General features: G+C 33.5%; 1 protein-coding gene and 1 pseudogene across 1 annotated transcript; one reads left to right on the forward strand and one right to left on the reverse strand.

The window, feature by feature from the left end:
* Positions 1-3,834: 3,834 nt before the first annotated feature.
* Positions 3,835-4,398, reverse strand: LOC116110830. The gene has a single exon (XM_031397048.1). It carries the CDS (start codon positions 4,396-4,398, stop codon positions 3,835-3,837), a length of 564 nt encoding a protein of 187 aa, XP_031252908.1.
* A 3,784-nt stretch (positions 4,399-8,182) lies between these two features.
* Positions 8,183-22,450, forward strand: LOC116110831 (annotated as a pseudogene).
* Positions 22,451-23,467: the final 1,017 nt, after the last annotated feature.

The raw sequence follows: 23,467 nt of genomic DNA on the forward strand, positions 1-23,467 counted from the left end.
ATCTCCATTGTCCAAAGATGGTTTTTGTTCCATCAAATTTTTTTTTATTCATGACAGGGGGTGTCGCTTAATTAACACCCAGAGACCTTGGAACTCAGGCACATAGCCACATAGTGATTTGTGGGTTCAATTGAATCCATTGAATTTTTCAAAAATTAAAAAAAAAAAAATTAATAATTTATGGATTTAACAATTTTAACTTTACCTAACTTCATGTTAGCCTCACAAAATAAATTATTAATTAATACTTTTTAAACATTTCTCTTTTCCTTATTTCCTCTCTTTTGCTCTCATATTATATTTTTTCTTTGGTTGGATATTCAAGAAAAGTTATTCATTTGGATTACAAGGTAAGATGATACTAATTTTATTTTTATTTTTTTACTTAAAATTAATTTTTTTCTTTTACCTTTCTTAATTGATGGAAGATTATGAGTTATGAGTTTTTATTGAGTGTAATAAATGAGTTTGAAATAATTTCTAGATTTTGATATGAGTTTTGATTTAATTTTATTTATGTTAAGGTATGAGTTAATTAATTGTTCTTTTAAGTTGTGTTTGATAAATTGTGGTTAGTTATTGAGTTAATTTTGAATATGGTTTAAGGAATTGATGAAACCTTAAGTTGTGGAGATTTGAGGATCTGGTTTAATTTCGATATATTGGTTAGTTGCTTGATATTTATAATTAGATTTGATTAGTTTTCATGGGTATATGAGTTAAATTTTATTGGGTTAGTAGAAATTGTTTGAAAAACCTAAGTTATGAGTTGAATTTTAATAAATTTGTGTTGCTTTTTAATTGTAATTACAAATAAATTATATTTCTGATAACAAAAATTCTTTTATTTTTTTTAGTTATGGACAAGTTTTTTATCAAAAGAAAGTTTTCTAAAGAGAAACCATCAATTGAACTAAACATAAGGCGTCACGATAGTGTTCACAATGAGTATATAGAATCTAGTTCAAGACAAATATATGTTAAATTTAGCTTGAGTAGTCATCTTGCAAATCCTGGATTGAGGATTAAAATTTTAGAATATCATCATAATGATAGAGACAAAGTGAGAAAGACATACTTGCAAAAAGGACCTTGCCAGCCACACAATCATAATTTTAAAAAGCGAGCAATTGAGAATTTAATGCGTCGTTTTAATCCCATTTGGTTTAGAGAATATGCAAATTGGTTGGAGTATAGTGTAGAAAAGGCGGGTGTTTTGTTTGTGTTGTTATCTTTTTAGACATAAAATTAGTATTAATATTACATATTGCAATTGCAAGTGTTGAAAGAGCATTTTCTACGATGAAGATTGTGAAAAATCGACTACGGAATCGAATGGGAGATCAATTGTTAAATGATTGTCATATTACATATATTGAGAGAGAGATATTTGATGGAATTGTCAATGAAGCAATTATGTAACGTTTTCAAAATATGAAAAATCGTCAAGGACAACTATATATTTGATAATTTAGTATATATAACTTTTAAAAATACATTTTTTACGTTTATTACTTCAATATATATTTTATTGTAAATTTATAAAACTTTGAGTTTTTGAACCCACTGACTCAGAATCCAATGGTTACCCCTATTAGCACACCGAAGGGACTCGAACTAAGGACTTCTTTAAGTTGTTACTAATGTTCTTGGAACTTAAATTTTTTCTGTAACTTTTGGAGTTTAGACAACAAAAGTGGCTGGTAATACAAAATGGAGGTACCCAGATGATGATAATAACTTCCAAGGTGCGAGTTTGGGTACTTGGCCCAATTCCAAGGAACTGGAACTGAAAACGGTCAGTTCTTTGGATTTGGAACTTGAATTGGAATCGGTCAATTCCAGCTCTTGGGTATTTGGAACCAAAATCGAAACCTTGTTACAGGTTCCAATTTTGGTTTAGAGTACTGGTAAATTTATCATGCCCCCTTGATAGTCTAAAAATGACAAATATACCCCTTCAAATTACAAATACAGCCCCAACAGTTTATAAAAATTACAAATACACTTCAAGTACTTGTCGGTTCCAGCTTGGGTACTTGGACCTCGATTCCAAGTCTGGTTCTTGGTTCCTGGTTTTTGAAGTGGTGAAATTGGACTCGGACCTAAACCTGCGTAGGGTTAGTTCCACCAAATTTGGAGTCAAAACTGACCTTATGTGGGTCGGTTTCGGTTTTAACCTTTACTCATGCTCACCTCTACTCCCGAGAAACCTGTTCCCAAATCTGTAAAAGAGTATATGTTTACCCCACACTGATGGGATTATTGTTGTTACCCATAACCCTCCTAAGATAAATGGCTCCGTTTGGTTCACATATTGGGAAACTATTTTAGTTTTCCCAAAAAAGTTAACTTTATTTCACCTATTTTCAAAATAGTTTTCTAAATTATTTAGGCTTCGTTTGTTTCACTTTTGGGAATACTATTATTAGTATTCCAAAAAAAGTTAAACAGTAAAATGTCATTATTCCCAAAATATTATTCTATATTTTTCAATTTCTTTTAAACCTTCTAAATTTGTTAATTTAACTAAACACTCCCAAATATTTTTTGTAGAAATTGCAAAAACACTCCGGCCACCCTTTGGCGATGGTGGCCGACTGTCCGTATTTAATGAGTGGGTTGGGGGTGTTTTTGTTAACTTTTAATATTTTATTATAGGGGTGTTTAGTAAATAAACAAACATAGGGGATATTTTTGTTAATTTCCAAATTCTACATCGTAATACCAGCCCAATTTAACTTTTTTCAAAAGATTATTCTAAAAACTATCAGAATAATGAACCAAACGGAGCCTCAATTTCCTTTAATCCCCTTAAATTTGTTAATTTAACTAAACAACCCCCAATTTTTTTTTTTAAAATTGACAAAAACACCCCAGTAACCCAAATTTACCAGATTCTGGCCACCACTATTGGAAACTGGTCGGAATCTAGTGTAATGGCGCACTACCGGCTGAATCTATAGCATTTTCCAGTCAGATCCACGTTGGATCTAGCCGAAAAAGGCCAGATCAACGGCCAGATCTTTGGCCGTAGACAATGGTCAATGACAGCCGTATCTTTGGCTGTTGTTGACGATCAAATGTGGCCAGATTTGGCATTTTTTGACCAGATCCATGATGGATCTGGCCAGATTTGGCCTTTTTTGACCAGATCCATGATGGATCTGGCCAGAAAAGGTCATATCGGCGCACGACTGGCAAGATTCAGCCGGTCATACACCGATAAGGCAACTCCGGCCACCCTCTGATGGTGGTGGCCGGCTGTCTGTATTTATGAGTGGATTGAGATTGTTTTTGTTAGCTTTGAATATTTTATTATAGGGGTGTTTAGTAAATAAATAAACATAGGGGTATTTATATTAATTTTCAAAATTATACATCGTAATACCCACTCAATTTAACTTTTTTCAAAAGATTATTCTAAAAACTACCCAATAATAAACCAAACGGAGTCAATATCTTCCAAGTAAACAGTGCAAATCTCAAGTAAAACATATGAAATATGAATATATGACGAGAAACACAGAAGAATCATAAACGTCAATATATTAAATATCATATAAGAAAATACAAAATAATTAACATTTCAAACAATTCATAAGTCGGCATAGAATCTATACAAAATCACACCAAACCAGAAAAAAAATAAAAAAATCGCATTATATAAAACATTTTTGTTTTACCAAAAGAAAAGAAACGAAAAAACCACAAAAACCTGTAACTTCAATATACGTCTGCAGACTTCTACTGTACCACTTCCATGTTTCCCATTGAAAAAGAAGAAAACATATGAAAGTATATAAAAAAGAATTACTATTGAATAAAAAAATCTCATGCACTCCTGGCCAACATCTTCTGAAACTCAAGCAGTGATCTTTCCCTTTCAATCTTCATATCTTCACGAAATTTATAAATAAATTCTTCCGCCCTTTCGTCCACACATCTCAGCTGAGGAGACTTAGCAACAATAGCACTCCACGCATCTTCAATATTGTTTAAACTCCTGTTCTCGTTTCTTGTCACAACTTTTTCCTCCATTACTTCCTTACCTCTACTAGTCCCCGCACATGCATGCTTATGCTTTGCATGAGCTTCTGAGAGAGACGGCTCTGCGTAGAGGTTGTCTATGTAAATGGCGGAAAAGTTATTCTGAAGCTGGTGGTTCTGGTAATAAAGGTGGCTGTAATATTTGTTGCGATGGGAAGGTTTCATGAGAAAACGCTTCTTGAAGGGAGTGAAGAGATGGCGAGAGCAAAAAGTGAGGAAAGTTTGAGTGGTTGTTTTGATTGTTTTTGGTATTTTGAGAGTACGGAGTTTTGATTGGAGCTTGTTCGTGAAGCTCTTCCATGCCCTTTTAGCGGGTTTAAGCTTCCTTTCAAGGCTTGAACGATACATCAAATGGTGGATTTCGTCTCTGCAACTATGATGATTTTGTTGAAAGAAGAATCAGTTTTTCCAAAATGATACTAATTTTATTTTTATTTTTTTTATTTAAAATTAATTATTTTCTTTTACCTTTCTTAATTGATGGAAGATTATGAGTTATAAGTTTTTATTGAGTTTAATAAATGAGTTTGAAATAATTTCTAGATTTTGATATGAGTTTTGATTTAATCTTATTTATGTTGAGGTATGAGTTAATTAATTGTTGTTTTAAGTTGGGTTTGATAAATTGTGGTTAGTTATTGAGTTAATTTTGAATATGGTTTAAGGAATGGATAAAACCTTAAGTTGTAGAGATTTGAAGATTTGATTTAATTTCGATATATTGGTTAGTCGCTTGATATTTATAGTTAGATTTGATTAGTTTTCATGGGTATATGAGTTAAATTTTATTGGGTTAGTAGAAATTGTTTGAAAAACCTATGTTATGAGTTGAATTTTAATAAATTTGTGTTGTTTTTTTAATTGTAATTGCAAATAAATTATATTTCTGATAATAAAAATTCTTTTATTTTTTTTAGTTATGGACAAGTTTTTGATCAAAAGAAAGTTTTCTAAAGAGAAACCATCAATTGAACAAAACATAAGGCGTCACGATAGTGTTCACAATGAGCATATAGAATCTAGTTTAAGACAAATATATGTTAAACTTAGCTTGAGTAGTCATCTTGCAGATCCTGGATTGAGGATTAAAATTTTAGAATATCATCATAATGATAGAGACAAAGTGAGAAAGACATACTTGCAAAAAGGACCTTGCCAACCACACAATCATAATTTTAAAAAGCGAGCAATTGAGAATTTAATGCGTCGTTTTAATCCCATTTGGTTTAGAGAATATGCAAATTGGTTGGAGTATAGTATAGAAAAGGAGGGTGTTTTGTTTGTATTGTTATCTTTTTAGACATAAAATTAACATTGATATTACATATTGCAACTGCAAGTGTTGAAAGAACATTTTCTACGATGAAGATTGTGAAAAATCGATTACGGAATCGAATAGGAGATCAATTTTTAAATGATTGTCATATTACATATATTGAGAGAGAGATATATTTGATGGAATTGTCAATGAAACAATTATATAACGTTTTCAGAATATGAAAAATCATCGAGGACAATTATAAAATTGATAATTCGGTATATATAACTTTTAAAAGTACATTTTTTATGTTTATTACTTCAGTATATATTTTATTGTAAATTTATAAAACTTTGATGTTTTGAACCAACTGACTCAGAATCCGGTGGTTACCCTTATTAACACACTGAAGGGACTCGAACTAAGGACTTCTTTAAGTTGTTACTAATGTTCTTGGAACTCAAATTTTTTCTGTAACTTTTGGAGTTTAGACAACAAAAGTGGTTGGTAATACAAAATGGAGGTACCCAGATGATGATAATAACTTCCAAGGTGCGAGTTCGGGTACTTGGCCCAATTCCAAGGAACTAGAGCTGAAAACGGTCAGTTCTTTGGATTTGGAACTTGAATTGGAATCGGTCAATTCCAGCTCTTGGGTATTTAGAACCAAAATCGAAACCTTTTTACAGGTTCCAATTTCGGTTTAGAGTACTGGTAAATTTCCATGCCCCCTTGATAGTCTGAAAATGACAAATATACCCCTAAAAATTACAATACAGCCCCAACAGTTTATAAAAATTACAAATACACTTCAAGTACTTGTCGGTTCCAGCTTGGGTACTTGGACCTCGATTCCAAGTCTGGTTCTTGGTTTTTGAAGTGGTGAAATTAGACTCAGACCTGAACCCGCGTAGGGTTAGTTCCACCAAATTTGGAGTCAAAATTGACCCTATGTGGGTCGGTTTCGGTTTTAACCTTTACTCATGCTCACCTCTACTCCCGAGAAACCTGTTCCCAAATCTGTAAAAGAGTATATGTTTCCCCCACGCTGATGGGATTACTGTTGTTACCCATAACCCTCCTAAGATAAATGGCTCCGTTTGGTTCACATATTGGGAAACTATTGCAGTTTTCCCAAAGTTTTCCCAAAAAAGTTAACTTTATTTCACCTATTTTCAAAATGTTTCTAAATTATTCAGGCTTCGTTTGCTTCACTTTTGGGAATACTATATTAGTATTCCCAAAAAAGTTAAACAATAAAATGTCATTATTCCCAAAATATTATTCTATATTTAATTTCTTTTAAACCTCTAAATTTGTTAATTTAACTAAACACCCCCAAATATTTTTTTAGAAATTACAAAAACACTCCGGCCACCCTCGGCGGTGGTGGCCCACTATCCATATTAATGGGTGGGTTAGAGGTATTTTTGTTAACTTTTAATATTTATATAGGGGTGTTTAGTAAATAAACAAAAATAGGGGATATTTTGTCAATTTCCAATTCTACATGTAACTCGCCCAATTTAACTTTTTTCAAAAGATTGTTTAAAAACTATCAGAATAATGAAACAAACGGGACCTCAATTTTCTTTAATCCCCTAAATTTGTTAATTTAACTAAACAACCCCCAATTTTTTTTGAAAATTGACAAAAACACCCCAATAACCCAAATTTACCAGATTCTGGCCACCACTGTTGGAAGCTGATCAGAATCTAGTGTAATGGCGCATTACGGCTGAATCTTTAGCATTTTCTAGCCATATCTACGGCCAAAGATCTGGCCGTAGACAGTGGTCAATGACGGCCGTATCTTTGGCCATCGTGACGACAAATGCGGCCAGATCTGCCTTTCCGACCATATCCAGGTGGATCTGGCCAGAAAATGTCATATCTGTGCACGATGATAAGATTGAGCCGGTCATACGCGATAAGGCAACTCTGGCCACCCTTCGGCGGGTGGTGGCCGGCTGTTTGTATTTATGAGTGGATTGGGGTTGTTTTTGTTAACTTTGAAATTTTATTATAGGGGTCTTTAGTAAATAAATAAACATAGGGGTTTTATGTTAATTTTCAAAATTTCACATCGTAATACCCACTCAATTTAATTTTCAAAAAGATTATTCGAAAAATTACTCAATAATGAACCAAACGGAGTCAATCTTCCAAGTAAACAGTGCAAATCCAAGTAAAACATATGAAATATGAATAATGACGAGAAACACAGAAGAATCATAAACGTCAATATATTAAATATCATATAAGAAAATACAAATAATAACATTTCAAACAATTCATAAGTCGGCATAGAATCTATACAAAATCACAAAACCAGAAAAAAATAAAAAAATCGCATTATATAAAACATTTTTGTTTTACCAAAGAAAAAGAAACGAAAAAACCACAAAACCTGTAACTTCAATATACGTCGCAGACTTTACTGTACCACTCCATGTTCCATTGAAAAAGAAGAAAACATATGGATATATAAAAAAAGAATTACTATTGAATAAAAAAATCTATGCACTCCTGGCCAACATCTTCTGAAACTCAAGCATGATCTTTCCCTTTCAATTTCATATCTTCACGAAATTTATAAATAAATTCTTCCGCCCTTTCGTCCACACATCTCAGCTGAGGAGACTTAGCAACAATAGCACTCCACGCATCTTCAATATTGTTAAATCTGTTCTCGTTTCTTGGCACAACTTTCCTCCATTACTTCTTACCTCTACTAGTCCGCACGTGCATGCTTATGCTTTGCATGAGCTTTGAGAGAGACGGCTCTGCGTAGAGGGTGTCTATGTAAATGGCGGAAAAGTTATTCTGAAGCTGGTGGTTCTGGTAATAAAGGTGGCTGTAATATTTGTTGCGATGGGAAGGTTTCATGAGAAAACGCTTCTTGAAGGGAGTGAAGAGATGGCGAGAGCAAAAGTGAGGAAAGTTTGAGTGGTTGTTTGATTGTTTTTGGTATTTGAGAGTGTGGAGTTTTGATTGGAGCTTGTGTGAAGCTCTTCCATGCCCTTTTGCGGGTTTAAGTTCCTTTCAAGGCTTGAACGATACATAAATGGTGGATCTGTCTCTGAACTATGATGATTTTGTTGAAAGAAGAAAGAAGGCTGCAGGCTGTAGATTTCTATGTTTTTTTTTTTTTTTTTTTTTGATGGTCTTGTCGTACCGGGGAGGCGCCTAATTCTCCCCTTTTATTATCGTTCTAATTTATCTCTCTTTTATGTAAATTGTCCACAGTTGTTGTCGAAATTGCGTGATTGCCACCCTCCAATAACGACAGCTAAAAGAGGACAACTGGGCAAATAAAGTTTAATCCATTATTATAATGTAATTAATTAAGGTTTTGATCAGAACCTTAAGTGAATGGGTAACAAGCAAGAATGTTATTCAAACCTTAACCGACTCTTTTACCCCCCCAAAGTTTGTCTTCATAACACTTTCTACTTAAAAAGTTTCAAAATATTACTTTTCTCTTAAAGTTTATATTCCGTTAATATTCAAAGTTGATTCTGATGACAAAAATTATCTCCGTTACTACCATTTTAACTTCTGGTCTCTACTCTATAAAACCTCTTTAATCACTCCAACACCTGATTTTCGTTGATCACTGGCCACTACAAATCTAGGATTTTCTATTCTTAGTTGATTTCTTATTGATTTCGACGACGAATATTCAATTGGATATCATCATTCGATCAATCAGTCTTCATTCTACAAAACCTTTCTTACCTTGACTCCTAGTAACTCATCGAACGTCAGTTAAGAAAATGAAGTATATTTTGGTTATTAATGAAATATGAACTTTGAGTAAAAAAATAGTATTTTGAAACCTTTTGGGTGAGAAAGTGTCATTAAGGCAAAAGTTGGGTGGGAAAAAGTCGTTTACTCTTCTTTTATTATCCATAAAATGGACTAAGTATGATGCCAACATTTGACACGTAAGAATTCAAACAAACAGTTATTGAATAGTTACTTCATTCTCAATAAACTAATCAATACTTAAAAATTCAGAGTGGAAATTATAATAAACTTCTCTTATAAATTTCAATGGAAATTTCATAAGATATTAAAATTTAAAAGATATTTTCACCGGATTCTAAACAATCCAACTCCTCCTTGTGTTGTATATATTAATAAAGACAAGGTAAAAGGGAAGGATTTGTGTTTAGGTTTTCTTAATTAGGATGGCAATTTTGAAAGAAATGAAGTGGTTTCTTGGTCAAGCAGTCATCAGAACTTTCGGCGAACTTGGAGGCCCGAGAAGAAACCTTGGGTCCTAAGTTTAGGCAAAGATGAAAATGAAATCCTGTAAAGCGCACTCATTTTTTACTTGTTTAATAGATTGCCACCTTAGTCTGGTTGGTGCGTGGGCTCCAAGTTCTTTATTTTAATTGAATCTTGAATTATCTCAAATTTTATATCATGCATGCATGGATAATACTTCATCATCACATATATGATGTTACAGAAAAGGTAACCTTTATACATTTTAGTTTAATTTGATTGTAAAGAGCTACATATCGAGATGGTTGAATTTGTTAAACCATAAACATCAATGAAATCGTCTCAAAAACTTTCTCTCAACATGACAATTGACAATTGGTTTATAATAAATTTATCAGACGAGAAAATTCGTCATAAATCAATTATCAACTGTTACGTTGGGTTTATACGATTCGTTTGTCAATGTAATATTGTCCAGAATCTGATATTGAGTTGCATCACTCCAAAAGCAACTACGCTTAATCATCATTTTTAAAACTTCATTAATGAACACTAAATCATCCTGTAGTCTCAAGACTCTCAACCACTAATTCCAAAGAACTCTATGAAGATCTCCATAATCTTGCTGCCGTAAGCAATAAATAAACTTGATGAAGATAATGTATCATACTATCATCATATATAACACCTTAATTGTAGTAATCTATTGAGTGGCAATCACAAATGGGTTGGTTTAGAAGATGATAATATTTTAATCTTGGTGGTTAGACCAAAACACAGTGAAGGTTGACCATAGAAAAAATTAGGGTTATCCTCAAATCCAAAACAAAATATTTTAATTGAGTCATAACCTAATCTCATTGTAGACAATCCCAAGGACCCAATAAGCATGTGAAATTGTGAATTTGAAGTTGACACAGATGAAAGCAATGGCTTTTTCCCCAGGGCCAATCAAGTCCACTATTTGGGGAGTAAATGTCGACAGCAAGGCTCCTACCCTTTCCAACATGTAAAGATTGATAACCACTTTTCCTTAAGACAAAGCGATTCTCGTTCTCTTTCTATTAAATTTAGCTTTACAGCTCATTATAACACTCTTGATTAAGAGTTCCTTTACACCTGAACCTGAAGAAAGATCTCAAATAATGCTGGAAGTTATATATATATATTGTACAATGGACTCTTTTTATCAAACTTTTACTCGTTGATTCATTGTCAAACCCTAATTAATTAAAACAGATCAGTTTGAAATACAAATCATACCCAGCTCATCACAAGTAAGAGCAGTATTGTTCTCATATTTCCCAGTTCTATTACTATGAGCAGCAGAATTAATCTTCATGGATATGTATTAATTGTTAACGTCGGTTTTTGTCTAGGCCATAATCAACATCAATTGGGCTATCAGTTTACACTCAAAGAAGCAGGTCTGGGCCTTCTACGGAAATGATCTCTTGTGTCCAGAGTAAACCGAGTTGGCCTGCAAAAGAGAGGAGCCTAGAAGGGGCTAGCGAGTAGCAAGGCAGTATTCTTGGGGTGTCATCTCCGACACTCAAATCAGTCTACAATCCACTTTTAATGGTTTATTAAAGGGAGAGCGACATTGTCCCACCCAAGGCTCGACGAAACGACAATTTTCTACTCTTCAAGTTTTAAAATGATATTTTCTCATCCTTCGTTCGATTCTATTATATTTTCCTTTAATATTTTACTGAAAAAATAAAAATACCTTTAAATATTTGAATTTATAAATTTCTTATTAATTTTTAATTAGCTAAAAAGTCAAAAAAAAAAAAAAATAGTTAGTCTCACCTAACAAATTAGGAGTAATGTTATGGAATTTTTTAAAGTTAAATGACCTTAATATTTATTTGTTTATAATGTCATTAATATCCCATCAATATTATTCAATAATCTATTAAATTTATAATGTTTTTCATAATATAATGTTTTTCATTTTTACTAATTAACATAGAATATCAATATTTCTAATTAATTAAATAAATAAAGAAAAAAAAATATCTTTATACTTGAAATAATAAATAATCGAGTAAAGACTTTGACTTAACTAAATTTTAATTTATAATAAGGTAATTAAGAAATAAATTATTTAAAAGTATTTTCGTCTTTTCAATCAAATATTAACTAACGAAACTTGATGAAGGGTGGTAGAGTGTCATTTTGAAACTTGATGAGTGGAAAAGGGTCGTTTGGCCAAACCTTAGGTGGGAAAAATGTCGTTCTCCCTTTATTAAGTAAGCATTTACTATAGGAGAACGGGAAAAATATTTCCCCCTTTTGAAAGAAGTTATGAAGGTCATAGGTTTGTGAATGTCTCGAATGGCGAATTTTTTCTTTAATTTATAATCATAAACTTTCTTGGGATATGATAGTGATGCCCGTCGTATTAGATTAAAAGATTAAGGCTTCATTTGGTTCATATATTGGAAAAACTAGAATATTCTAGTTTTCCCAATAAAGTTAATACAAAATTTGTGTTTGGTTCACCTATTTTCAAAATATAATTCTAAATTATTCAATTTCAAACCCCCTAAATTTGTTAATTTAACTAAACAACGCTAAATTTTTTTTAAAAATTGACAAAAACACCCCAGCAGCCCAAATTTACCAGATTTTGACCACCACCGTTGGAAGCTGGCCAAAATCTGGTGTAATGGCGCACTACCGACTAAATTTGGCTAGAAAATATCAGATCTTTGCCCGTAGATAATCGTCAACGACGGCCAAGATATGATTGTCATTGACCATCAACAACAGCTGTATATTTGGTCATCAACGACGACCAAATGGGACCAGACTTGGCCTTCAATGGCCAGATCTAGCCGTAAATTTGGCATTTTTTGGCTAGATCCACTGTGGATTTGACCGAAAAATGTCATATCGACGCACGACCAGCAAGATCCAGCCGGCCATGCACCGATACGGCAACTCCGGCCACCCTCTGGCGATAGTGGCCGACTGTCCGTATTTAATGAGTGGGTTGAGGGTGTTTTTGTTAACTTTGAATATTTTATTATAGGGGTGTTTAGTAAATAAATAAACATAACGGGTATTTTTGTTAATTTTTAAAATTATACATCATAATACCCACCCAATTTAACTTTTTTTAAAATATTACTCAAAAAACTATCCAATAATGAACTAAACGGAGCCTAATATATTGTTGACTTTATTTGTTGTCTGCGTTGATTATTTGAAATGTTAGAGGATCTATACTATTTATTTTAAAAAGTATATTTCATATAAAAAAAAAAGTATCTTATTAATTTTTAAATATAAAGAATAATTTTTTTATTCAAATTCAGTAGACTCTTTAAATTTTAGGAGAGAAAATATGTTTTTTTAAGAAAAAAACTTAATATGAGAGATAAATTATAAATAAAATACATAGAAACTTGTAATTTATTATTTAAAATTATGATAGGGAGTAAAATTTGACTCTGTAAATGTAAAGAGTCAAACTCACTATTTAATTTATATTTAAAGAATAAAGAGTCTATTGAACTCTTATTTCCATGAATAAACTTGTTATAATAAAAAGTTTAAATCATAGAAAAAACTATTTGGAGATGCTCTTATAATAACAACCTATCTTTATATTTTTATTCAGTAGTAGATAGTAGTAGGGTATGATTTACAATTCTAAATTTTAAATGTTGCCATTACATTGATTTCAAGCGAATTATACTTAGACTGCCAGATATAAGTAATGCAAGCGCACTCGTCACATCTTTTTAAGCAAAGTATAGTTCTTGCATACAAATTTAATTATTTCATAAAACATAGTGTTGACGTTGAAAAGTCGCAGTCCTAGGCCCTTTCCACGCCCGGCACCTCCAATCTTAAAAGCCTTTTGCCAACATAACGGGTCAAATGTCTTTCTGCAAACACAAACATAGGTCCAAGGGCCAGTGGGATTGCCCCCCTATACAACGCCGCCTATCCCACATATTGGTTTTTTAATGAGCAAACAACATGTTCCCACCCAAAGTTTAGGGAAATGTCAAGTGTTTACCCCTAGTTTCATTTATTTCAGATACTCACCCTTAAAGTAGCAGAACAATGTTTAAAATAACGGTCCAAGGGTAAAGTTATCATTTTGCACTTCCTGTCCTAATTGCCCTGAATTTTTTCTCTCAACTGGTCACCACTGGGCTCACCTGCCGGCCGATTTGAGTTGAATCCAGTCGGATTCTTTGCCAAAACCGACATAATTCATCATCCCAAGCCCGATTGCATAGCCTTCTTGCCTCATCGATCGTATTTTTGGCCTGATTTGGCCCTTTTTCGCGAATTTTCCCAGTCGCGAGCATTCCCATCTCCAGTCAGATTTGGCCAGAATCTGGCGTTGTTGGCGTTCCCCGTCACCACCAAAAGAACCCCTGGCGTCCCACCATCAAAACCCCACCCTTTTTCCCCGCACTGCACACGCTGTTCTCCGGCCATAGCAACGGCGTCATGCAACGATTCTTTGTCGGATTCCGGCCGATTTGGACGGCCAAAACCCCTCCCACCACCACCCCCTAACTCATCGGCTTCTTCCCTACAAAACCCCCATCCTCTCCGACCACGGCAGCCCACTGTTCATCGTCTGCCACTCAACCTAGGGTTTTTGCGTTTTGTTGAAGGTTGGATTTTTGATGAAATTGAAGCTTGGGTATTGGTTGATTGATTATTTGGAGTGTTTTTGCTTTGATTTTGGTCGGAGAACCCAACCAACCACTGCTGATCACCCTCCTAACTTCACCTGCTCCCCACCTGTTTTCTGTTTTGCCTCAACCAACCCAGACGCCCACTTCACCAAACGCACGCCACAGCCAATGCGCGCTAGTGAGCCCTTCCAAGACGCACCTGTTTTGTGCTTGCCTTTTGCGCACAGCAGCAGGCAGCCCCATTTTATGTGTTAATGTCGACGGCGGTTTGTTGGTTGACGACGGTGGTAGATTTTGTTGATTTTTGTTTTTCATTTATTTTAATTTTTTTATAAATAAAAAGGGTAGATTTAAAAATAAAAATAAAAAAAGGCTGGGTGGTGATAGTGGCTGGGTGGCGGTAGTGGCTAGGCGGTGGTGGTGGTGGTGGTTGTGGCTGGGTGGTCGGAGATGGGGATGATGTGAAGCTGAAGAAGAGGATGTCATTGAAATAAATTTGAAAATAAGATAATTATTTTCTAATTCTACTAATGAGGGGGTTACAAAATAATTTATTAATTTATTTCTTAAGGGTAGGATGGTAATAGCATCTTCTGCATCTAGGTTAGAATTAAAAATAATTAATAGTGTTACTTTAAGGGTGGGTATCTGGAGTAAATCAAACCAGGGGTAAAAACTGGATATTTCGCTAAACTTTGGGTGGGAGCAAGTCGTTTACTCTTTTTTAATTAACAAATTTTTTTTCTTTTACGAGATTGTATATAAATTTAGGATCCCATTATATAAGAATCATGGTTCTAAATAATGTATTTAAATTTACGATACTTACTTTTATAATATTTGTATTAAATTTATAAAAAAAATAATTTAAATGAGGAAGTCTAATAATTTAATATATGTATTACTATTTACGAATTTCACAAAATAATAATACATGCCTCAAAATTAAATTAGATTAGATTATCATAAAATCAATAAAGAATTAACATAGTTTCTTAACGTTGATGACTTACAAATTACACAAATTCAAACATCTTTTTAATCAATCAATTAATTATAATGTTAAACTTAATCAATGTTAGGAACTTGGGATAATAGGATCTTTCCCTTTCACAAATGGATTAATTTGATTAGTTATAATAGAGATAGTGCTTTATAAATTAATTAATCAATTTACCTAATAAATTATTTTAAGATTGAATATAGTTATATTAATTTTATGAAAAATTAATTAATTAACAAGGCTAACTAAGCCTAAGCCTCCATACAATTGAATAATTAATTAATTTACCTTATAAATTATGCTAAGATTGAAGATGGTTATATTAATTTTATTAAAAGTTAATTAGCTAACAAGGCTAACTAAGCCTAAGCCTCCATACAATTGAATAATTAATTAATTTACCTAATAAATTATGTTAAGATTGAAGATAGTTATATTAATTTTATTAAAAGTTAATTAGTTAACAAGGCTAACCTAAGCCTCCATACAATTGAATAATTAATCAATTTAACTAATAAATTATGTTAAGATTGAACATAGTTATATTAGCTTTATAAAAAATTAATCAGTTAAGAAGGCTAATTAAGCTTAAGTCTCCATACAATTGAATAATCAATCAATTTACCTAGTAAATTATGTTAAGATTGAATATAGTTTTATTAATTTTATGAAAATTTAATTAATTAACAAGGTTGACTAAGCATAAGCCTTTATACAGTTGAATAATTAATTAATTTACCTAGTAAATAATGCTAAGATTGAATGGAATTATATTAATTTTTTATAAAAAAATAATTAGTTGATAAGGCTAACTAAGCTTAAGCCTCCATATAATTGAATAATTAATCAATTTACCTAATAAATTATATTAAGATTTAATATAATTCTATTAATTCTATGAAAGCTTAATTAATGAAGTCTAAACCTACATACAATTGATTTATAATAAGAAATTTGGTAAAATATGCCAAAAGAGTTGGGATGTTACACCAAGATATTTGATTAATATTCAATTCATAGAAAAATCTGCATATAAAAATGAGCTTTATTTATAGTGGGTAAAATACTAATTATAGCCAAAAAAAAAAACAAAAAAACAAAAAACTAATTAGGAAACAAAATGACATAAAATTTAATTCCATTTGATTATATTAGCATTCTTAGGATCATTATTGATCCTTACGGGGCAAAAATCCCTGTAAGGATAATTCTCTATTCAGGGATAAATCCTCATAGGGAAATTTTCCCGCAAAATCCCTATTCATCGGGATGGGGACGGGAGTGACTCCATCCCCATGAGTTGGGCTTGGGGACGGGAGTGACTCCATCCCCATGAGTTGGGCTTGGGGATGAGAGTTATCCTTGCCTCTGGGGATGGGCCGAGGATGGAAGTGGGAGTTGAGATCGAGAACAAGGCTGGGGAATGAGATCTCCGACCCGCGCCCATCCCTGATACATGTACAAGGATAGATTTATCACTAGGTGTTTGTTGGTGTTTTTAGGGAGTTGAGTAATGGAAAAACATGGAAATCAATGCCAATAATAGATTTCTTGGATTAAGACAAAAAAGAATGTTTGTTTACAATAAGAACTCATTAATGAATGTAATGAACTCTCTTCCTTGCTTTGTTTCTCTCTTGTTATGCTTATTTTCCTTATGTCTAAAATTCACCAAAGCCTTTAATTTATACTCATCTTGAGCTACACCACGTGGCACTCATGTAGGCATGCTTGTTACATGCCCTTGTGACCTTGCCGAGGTGGCATTCAAGCATTACCATAGCTAGTCAACCCCACTTTATTTACTTGAACTTTTTACAAGTAATAAATGGATTGTCTAATTTTACTAAGCCATGATTTGGGCTAACACTTCTAGGCTAATCTTATCTCATTAGCTAGACTGCACAGGACGACGCCTGCAAGTCCACTTTATAGGGTCTTAACGTCATTGGACCAATTCTAGGCTTCTCAGGCCCAGTCGTAGATCCACCATCTCTTGGGCTTATCAATTAGGGATATTTGAACTTTATATTATACTAAAGATCATGACAATTAGAAAAAGAATGAGAAGTTTTAGATAAAGATAGAATAGTATTATTCCTTATTCAATGATTCTAAAATTTTCCCCTATTAATCTAATCTAATGTCGATCTGTTAAGAATTTCGATCTTTATGCAATATGCTATGTTGGTGTCTGTGACGAATTTCCACATGAATGTAAACAAATCATGTTTATGATTAAATTCAAACAAATTTAGTTTTATTCAAATCTGATGATTCCCAGTATCGAATCAGGTATAAATTTTTTAATCCTATTTACAGGTCTGTTTAACTATTTACTGATTAAAATTCGATCGGTTAACTCATAAAATTTTATGAGTTAACCGATCGAATTTTAATCAGTAATGGGTTTTTGAAAAATAAAATAAAATTGTGATGTGTTATAAGGTAGAAAGACAAGTTAACAAACATTAATACCCGAATTAAATTCGACAGAAAAAGAAATTAAAATGAAATGTTTGGTTGGTCAAAGTTGCTTCAAAATTTCTTTGAAATCTGTGGAGAGTCTTGACTTAATTTAAAGGAAAAATTTACATAAGATGTATTCACCGTCCATTAAAATAAAGACACATGTTGTTAATTTTTTTAATTACATCTTATGGTAAATATTAATCAACTTTAGAAAAAAAAATGTATTAATCAACTTTAAAAAAAAAAAGAAATTAGAGTAAATGAATATTATATATCAAATTGGGTTTTGCATCTTATTAGCCTTACAATTTTTAGTTAAAATTCATTTTTAGTTATAACAAACAATTATTTTCTTTATCACATTCTAACATTACAATTTTCCTTTTTCTTTCTATCAATCCCTAACAAAGAAAAATCATAATCTATGAATAATAAGACGATCACAATTATAGGAATAAAAATAATAATAATAATAATAATTTAAAACAATACTGATACCAACTCAAGCTAACACAAGACCGAGGCTTATTATTTTATTACCTCTCTTTTAAAATATAAATTGACAAAGACACTCTTTTATATATGAGTCAAACTTTAATTCTAATGAGACTAAATAAGCTTAGTTTAATCTCCAACGACAATTCCACCATTAACCACCCCTTGTGGCCTGGTAGATTGAGGGATGGATTGAGGAGTTAAAAGACCAAGAGGTCCTGGGTTGACATTGTAGCAAGGACAAGGGGTGGCTACCAATTACCATACCAAAAAAAAAAAAAAAAGAAAAGAAAAGAAAAGAAAAATTCCATCATCCCTTCCTTCCGTTAATAAATATTTTCGTACCAACATTATTTATCTAATAAATTATAGAGTAAATGACATGTTCCCACCCAAGGTTTGGTGAATCTACAACTTCTTACCCCAATTTCATAAATTTCAGATTCCCACCCTTATATTAATATAAAATGATTTAATGTAATGGTTAAAAGGTAAATTGGTCATTTAAACTGCAGTAAATTTGAAATAAAAATGAAAATTTCAAAATAACCCTCCACATCTCAAATTTCTCTCACAAGCACCCTCCACATCTCAAGTTTGAAATATGACTATCGTACCCTTGCGATAGAAACACGACTTGGCAGCTCATGAACGGCAGACGGTGAGTGGGGGAGGCCAATGGAGGTTTAGGTTTTGTTAAGGCGAGGATGGAGGTTTGAATGGTTGTGAAAAATGGTATTTTTGATGTCAAAACCAGTCAAAATCTGGCCGTAAACTTGGAGAATCGCACGATATTGTTGGGGCTTCAGCTAGTGATTTGTGGGTGCATCAAAGTGAGAGTGTGAGATGTTTTGGTGATTGTGGCATGGAGGTTCTGCTGGTGGTGATAGAGGAGTTGGTGATGTTGGAATCGGCCGAAAATGGCCTTGGAGCGACGATGGGTGAGAGGAAAAATCGCAGAAATTACGCATTCTGGCTACCTTGGTGGGCGGCGATCAGGCGAGGGTGAGGGGTGCCGCTCCTAGTCTCTTTCGTGCCGTTGCTATTGTGGCTTTGGCCGATCTATGGTTTCGATTGTGGTGGTTGGCGTTTGTCTAGCTCGTAGGGGTGCGATGGACAAGCTTCCATCTTCTAAGTAGGAGGTTTCTGATATTTAGTCGCCACAATCAAAAGTAAAAGTTAAAAGACAGTTTGGTAATAACATATTTTATACTGTATCAGACCTTAACGGTGTTTATTTATGAGTGAGAGTCTGAAATTTATGAAACCAAGGGTAGGAACCTTGGGTGGGAACATGTCGTTTACTCTAAATTATATATAAAGTTGTTTTATTTTGAAAAAAATTCCAGCCCTTCCTAACATAAATTCCTGGTTTCCATCCCGATGGTGATGGAAAATGATAATGATAATCGGTAGTTATTCATACATCATGATGATAGTTGGATAAAGTAGAACGTTTGATAAATATGTGATTATATATGACATTATATCATTGGATGGTCTCATTATGTCAATAAAGTAATGTCTCATATAAATATTTCTCAAAAATTAAAATAACATTTCTATAAGTTGCAAATAGTTCATCATGTCGCTTTAATTTAGGAAAAGACTGAGTAATTATATGTGAAGCCAGTGAATACATGCATATTACTTTTCTTTCATCAATCTTATTACCTAACTATCAAGGCGATATAATTTAAAAAAAAAAAATGATTGCCAACATATTTATTTGTATAAAAATAATTATATCTTATTTATTTTATATACTTTATATACAACTTCATGAGAAATGTTAAGATATATAAAAAAGATAAAGAAAATAAAAATGATAACAATAAAGATCGGATCAGGATCCAATTTTACAAACTTTTTCTCACAATGTTCATTTGATAGCTCGTAATTGGTCAGATAAGAAAAGTTAGTAAAAACTAATTACAAACTATTATATCGCGATTGTAAGAGAAAATTTGTGAGATTGGATTATGATTATGATATTGCCAAAATGATCAGTGAGAGAGCGAGAAAACGAGTGTAAAAAAAACGTGTCTACTTAGCAGTTAGCATTCCTCGTAACTATTAGTTTAAGAATTACTTCATAACGAGTAACTTCAAAGTTATTACAACATTGAAATACTGACAAGATGAGGAAGAACTTACACAGGCATCGAAGAAATTTAATTAGTCAGATGGATATGGATATGAAGATTGTGAAGCGTGGATAAGTCATAGGCCCATCGGACACGTCATACAGAGCCTTGGTTATTCGGAGAGGTTCCATTTCCCCTACAGACTTGAAAACCATCTACATACATTCTGTAGAACATACCCAATTGCATGAAATATTCTGCGCTCAACAGCACCACGTACCCCTAAAGCATCTATTATGTGTTTACAAGCTAGGACGTAATGTCATTTTTGCATGCATAAAAGCCAAAACACTTCAACAAAACTATTCACCACGTCCTGAACCATCATCAATTTCTTTAACCTATAAATACCACTCTCTGTATCTCTCTCATTCACAAAAAACCTCAGTTCTATCTACCTTGCTACTATGGGTTATTCTGCTTTGCTTCTTTTAGTCTTGGCTTTCTTCTTCTATTTCATTGCAGTTTGTCAGATAGAACAGGTTGTAAATCACGCAACGACAACAGCAGCAACGCTTCCAGACTCAGTGTCCAATCCAGAACCTCAATGCTCTTGAGCCCCAAAGGAGGATTGAATCAGAGGCTGGTGTTACCGAGTTCTGGATCAGAAAGAGGAACAACTACAATGCGCTAATGTGCTGTGTTCCGCCACACTTCAGAGCAGAGCGCCTCAGTCCCCTCATACAACAGTGCTCTGAGCTAATCTACGTTGTTGAGGCAAATTCGATACTAGAGCCTTTAATATAATTACGATGTGATATACTTCTGTACTATATCTAAATATATAATGACATGATGCTTAACATATGAAAACAACATATTGTGTAATGATCAATTCAGGTAGGGGCATTCATGGAGCTGTATTCCCGGGTTGTCCGAGACATTCCAAGAAGAATCACGGTCACAGTCCAGTCATGGTCGGGTTCTCAAGATCAGGAGGAGTCAGCATCAGGAGAACAGCACCAAAAGGTCAGGCATATCCGGGAGGTGATGTCATTGCACTGCCTGCAGGAGTAGCTCACTGGATTATACAATGGCCAGTCCAAGCTTGTTTTGGTCGCGCTTGCGGACGTTGGCAATTCCGAGAACCACTCGACCAGAACTTTAGGGTAACAAAAGCAACATTAATTCTATCAATTTACTTAGTATATATAGCAATATTGTCTATAATTCTGTAAATTATCTTTTTGGTGTTATGTGTATGAAGAAATTCGTCCTCGGTGGAGCCACAGCAAGAAATTCAAGTGGTGGTCAAGCCGCCGGAGCCGAACCAAAGCGAAAGCGAAAGCCGAAGCCAGCAGAAGAGGCCAGCAAGGACAGCAAAGTAACAATATTTTGAGCGCCTTTGACGAGGGATGCTCGCACATCTTTCAACATTGACACTCAGCATGTCAAAAGATTGCAGGAGAGGAAAGCGAGGGGCATTATTGTCAATTCAAGGAGGATCTTCAAGTACTATCACCACAGAGCAAGACAAGAACAAGACAAGAATACTCCGATAATGGGTTAGAGGAAACCTTCTGCACAATGACACTGAAGCACAACATCAATGATCCTCACGTGCTGACGTCTATACCCCATGGTGGACGCGTCACCAGCATCAATGCCTTCAACCTTCCCATCCTCAGATACCTCCAGCTTAGCGCCGAGAAAGGCGTGCTTTACAGGGTAAGAAGATATTTAATTCATATTAGCATCTCACCGCCGCGTTTCCAAATTATTTTAAAATTTAATTTGCTAAATTTTAACTTGCATGCTTTCACTGCTATCTTGGCACCTCACTGAACTTGAATGCCCACAGCGTAGTCTATGTCATAGGGTAATGGCAGGTGCAATCGTCTCAGAGAACGGAGATCGGTATTCGATGAGGAAATTCGTGAGGGTCAGCTGGTGTTGTTGTTCCACAGACCTACGCAGTGGTGAAGAGAGCAAGCAGCGAGGATTCGAGTGGGTATCATTCAGACCAATGGCTGGCAAAGATCAGCCAGCTGCGGGACTGTCTCAGTGTTTAGAGATACCATTGGATGTTTCGCGAACTCATGTTTATTTCCAGGAAGATGCCTGGAGGTTGAAGGAGAGTATGTCTGAGATGACAATTTTCGGTCCCAGGGTCTAGGTCACAGCGAAGAGTCAGAGCAGAGGAGAGGGAGAGAGAGGGAGGAGGAAGAGGACAGTGATTAAGTGTGGTAATAAAATATGTACGTGGCGGTTAAGAAATAAAGGCCCTACTACGAGGGGTTGAAGAACTAGACTGCGGGAGATTGTACCAAATTTTATGGCCGACTTCAATAATGAACTAATGTTTCTTAACATCAGAATAAGTGTTTCATCTATGATTTAATATTAGCCTTGCTGCCACTATGTTCTACAATTTTTATTTTTCATTTAGGGTGGAGACAAGCTTAGATAAGAAAATTAATTACATGGATGTCAGAAATAGAATTCTGTGTGAATTTCAACATTTAAAAACATAATATATGATTAGCTTATTAACGATACATAAAAATAATATCCTCGAGATTTTATAATGAAACACATGTAACTAAAATTTATATAAAAGGATTACACATCTGTTATCCTTTATTGAAATGTCAATTATTAGTATAACTAAGGAATCAAAAAGAGAAAATTAAATCATGATTGTGACAAGTTAATTAAACTCCATTAATTTTATGTCATAATATTAGTAGATAAATAATTTCAAAGATACGTAACAATCAATCAATTAATAAAATAAAGATAAAGATAGCTTACATAATATAACCGTACATATATCAAATATAATGAAAGATTTGAGATAATTATAAATGACATAGTAAAAAAAAAAAAAAAAATAAAGGCAAGAGAATTATGCATAATTAAGGAGGGTTAACTAGAAATTTTTAAATAATTTAAGGATAAAAAAAATAAATTAGAGGATTAAAAAAAATTAAATGCTAGAAGCCCCGTCAGGAAGTTGTATGCAAACTTTGAGTTAAAGTTTGATGCTCGATCACAACCTCGGTAGTTGAGTGGTTTGATGAGACTCTTAGGTATATTATTCAAGATGTCTTGAGTTAAGTCTCTCCTCAGTCTCTAATAGGTAGGCCTTAGAGCTTTTAACCTATTCGGTAGTTTCAGAATCTCAGGAAAT

This window comes from Pistacia vera, unplaced genomic scaffold (genome assembly GCF_008641045.1).
Source record: "Pistacia vera cultivar Batoury unplaced genomic scaffold, PisVer_v2 Contig615, whole genome shotgun sequence".
Classification (NCBI taxonomy): domain Eukaryota; kingdom Viridiplantae; phylum Streptophyta; class Magnoliopsida; order Sapindales; family Anacardiaceae; genus Pistacia; species Pistacia vera.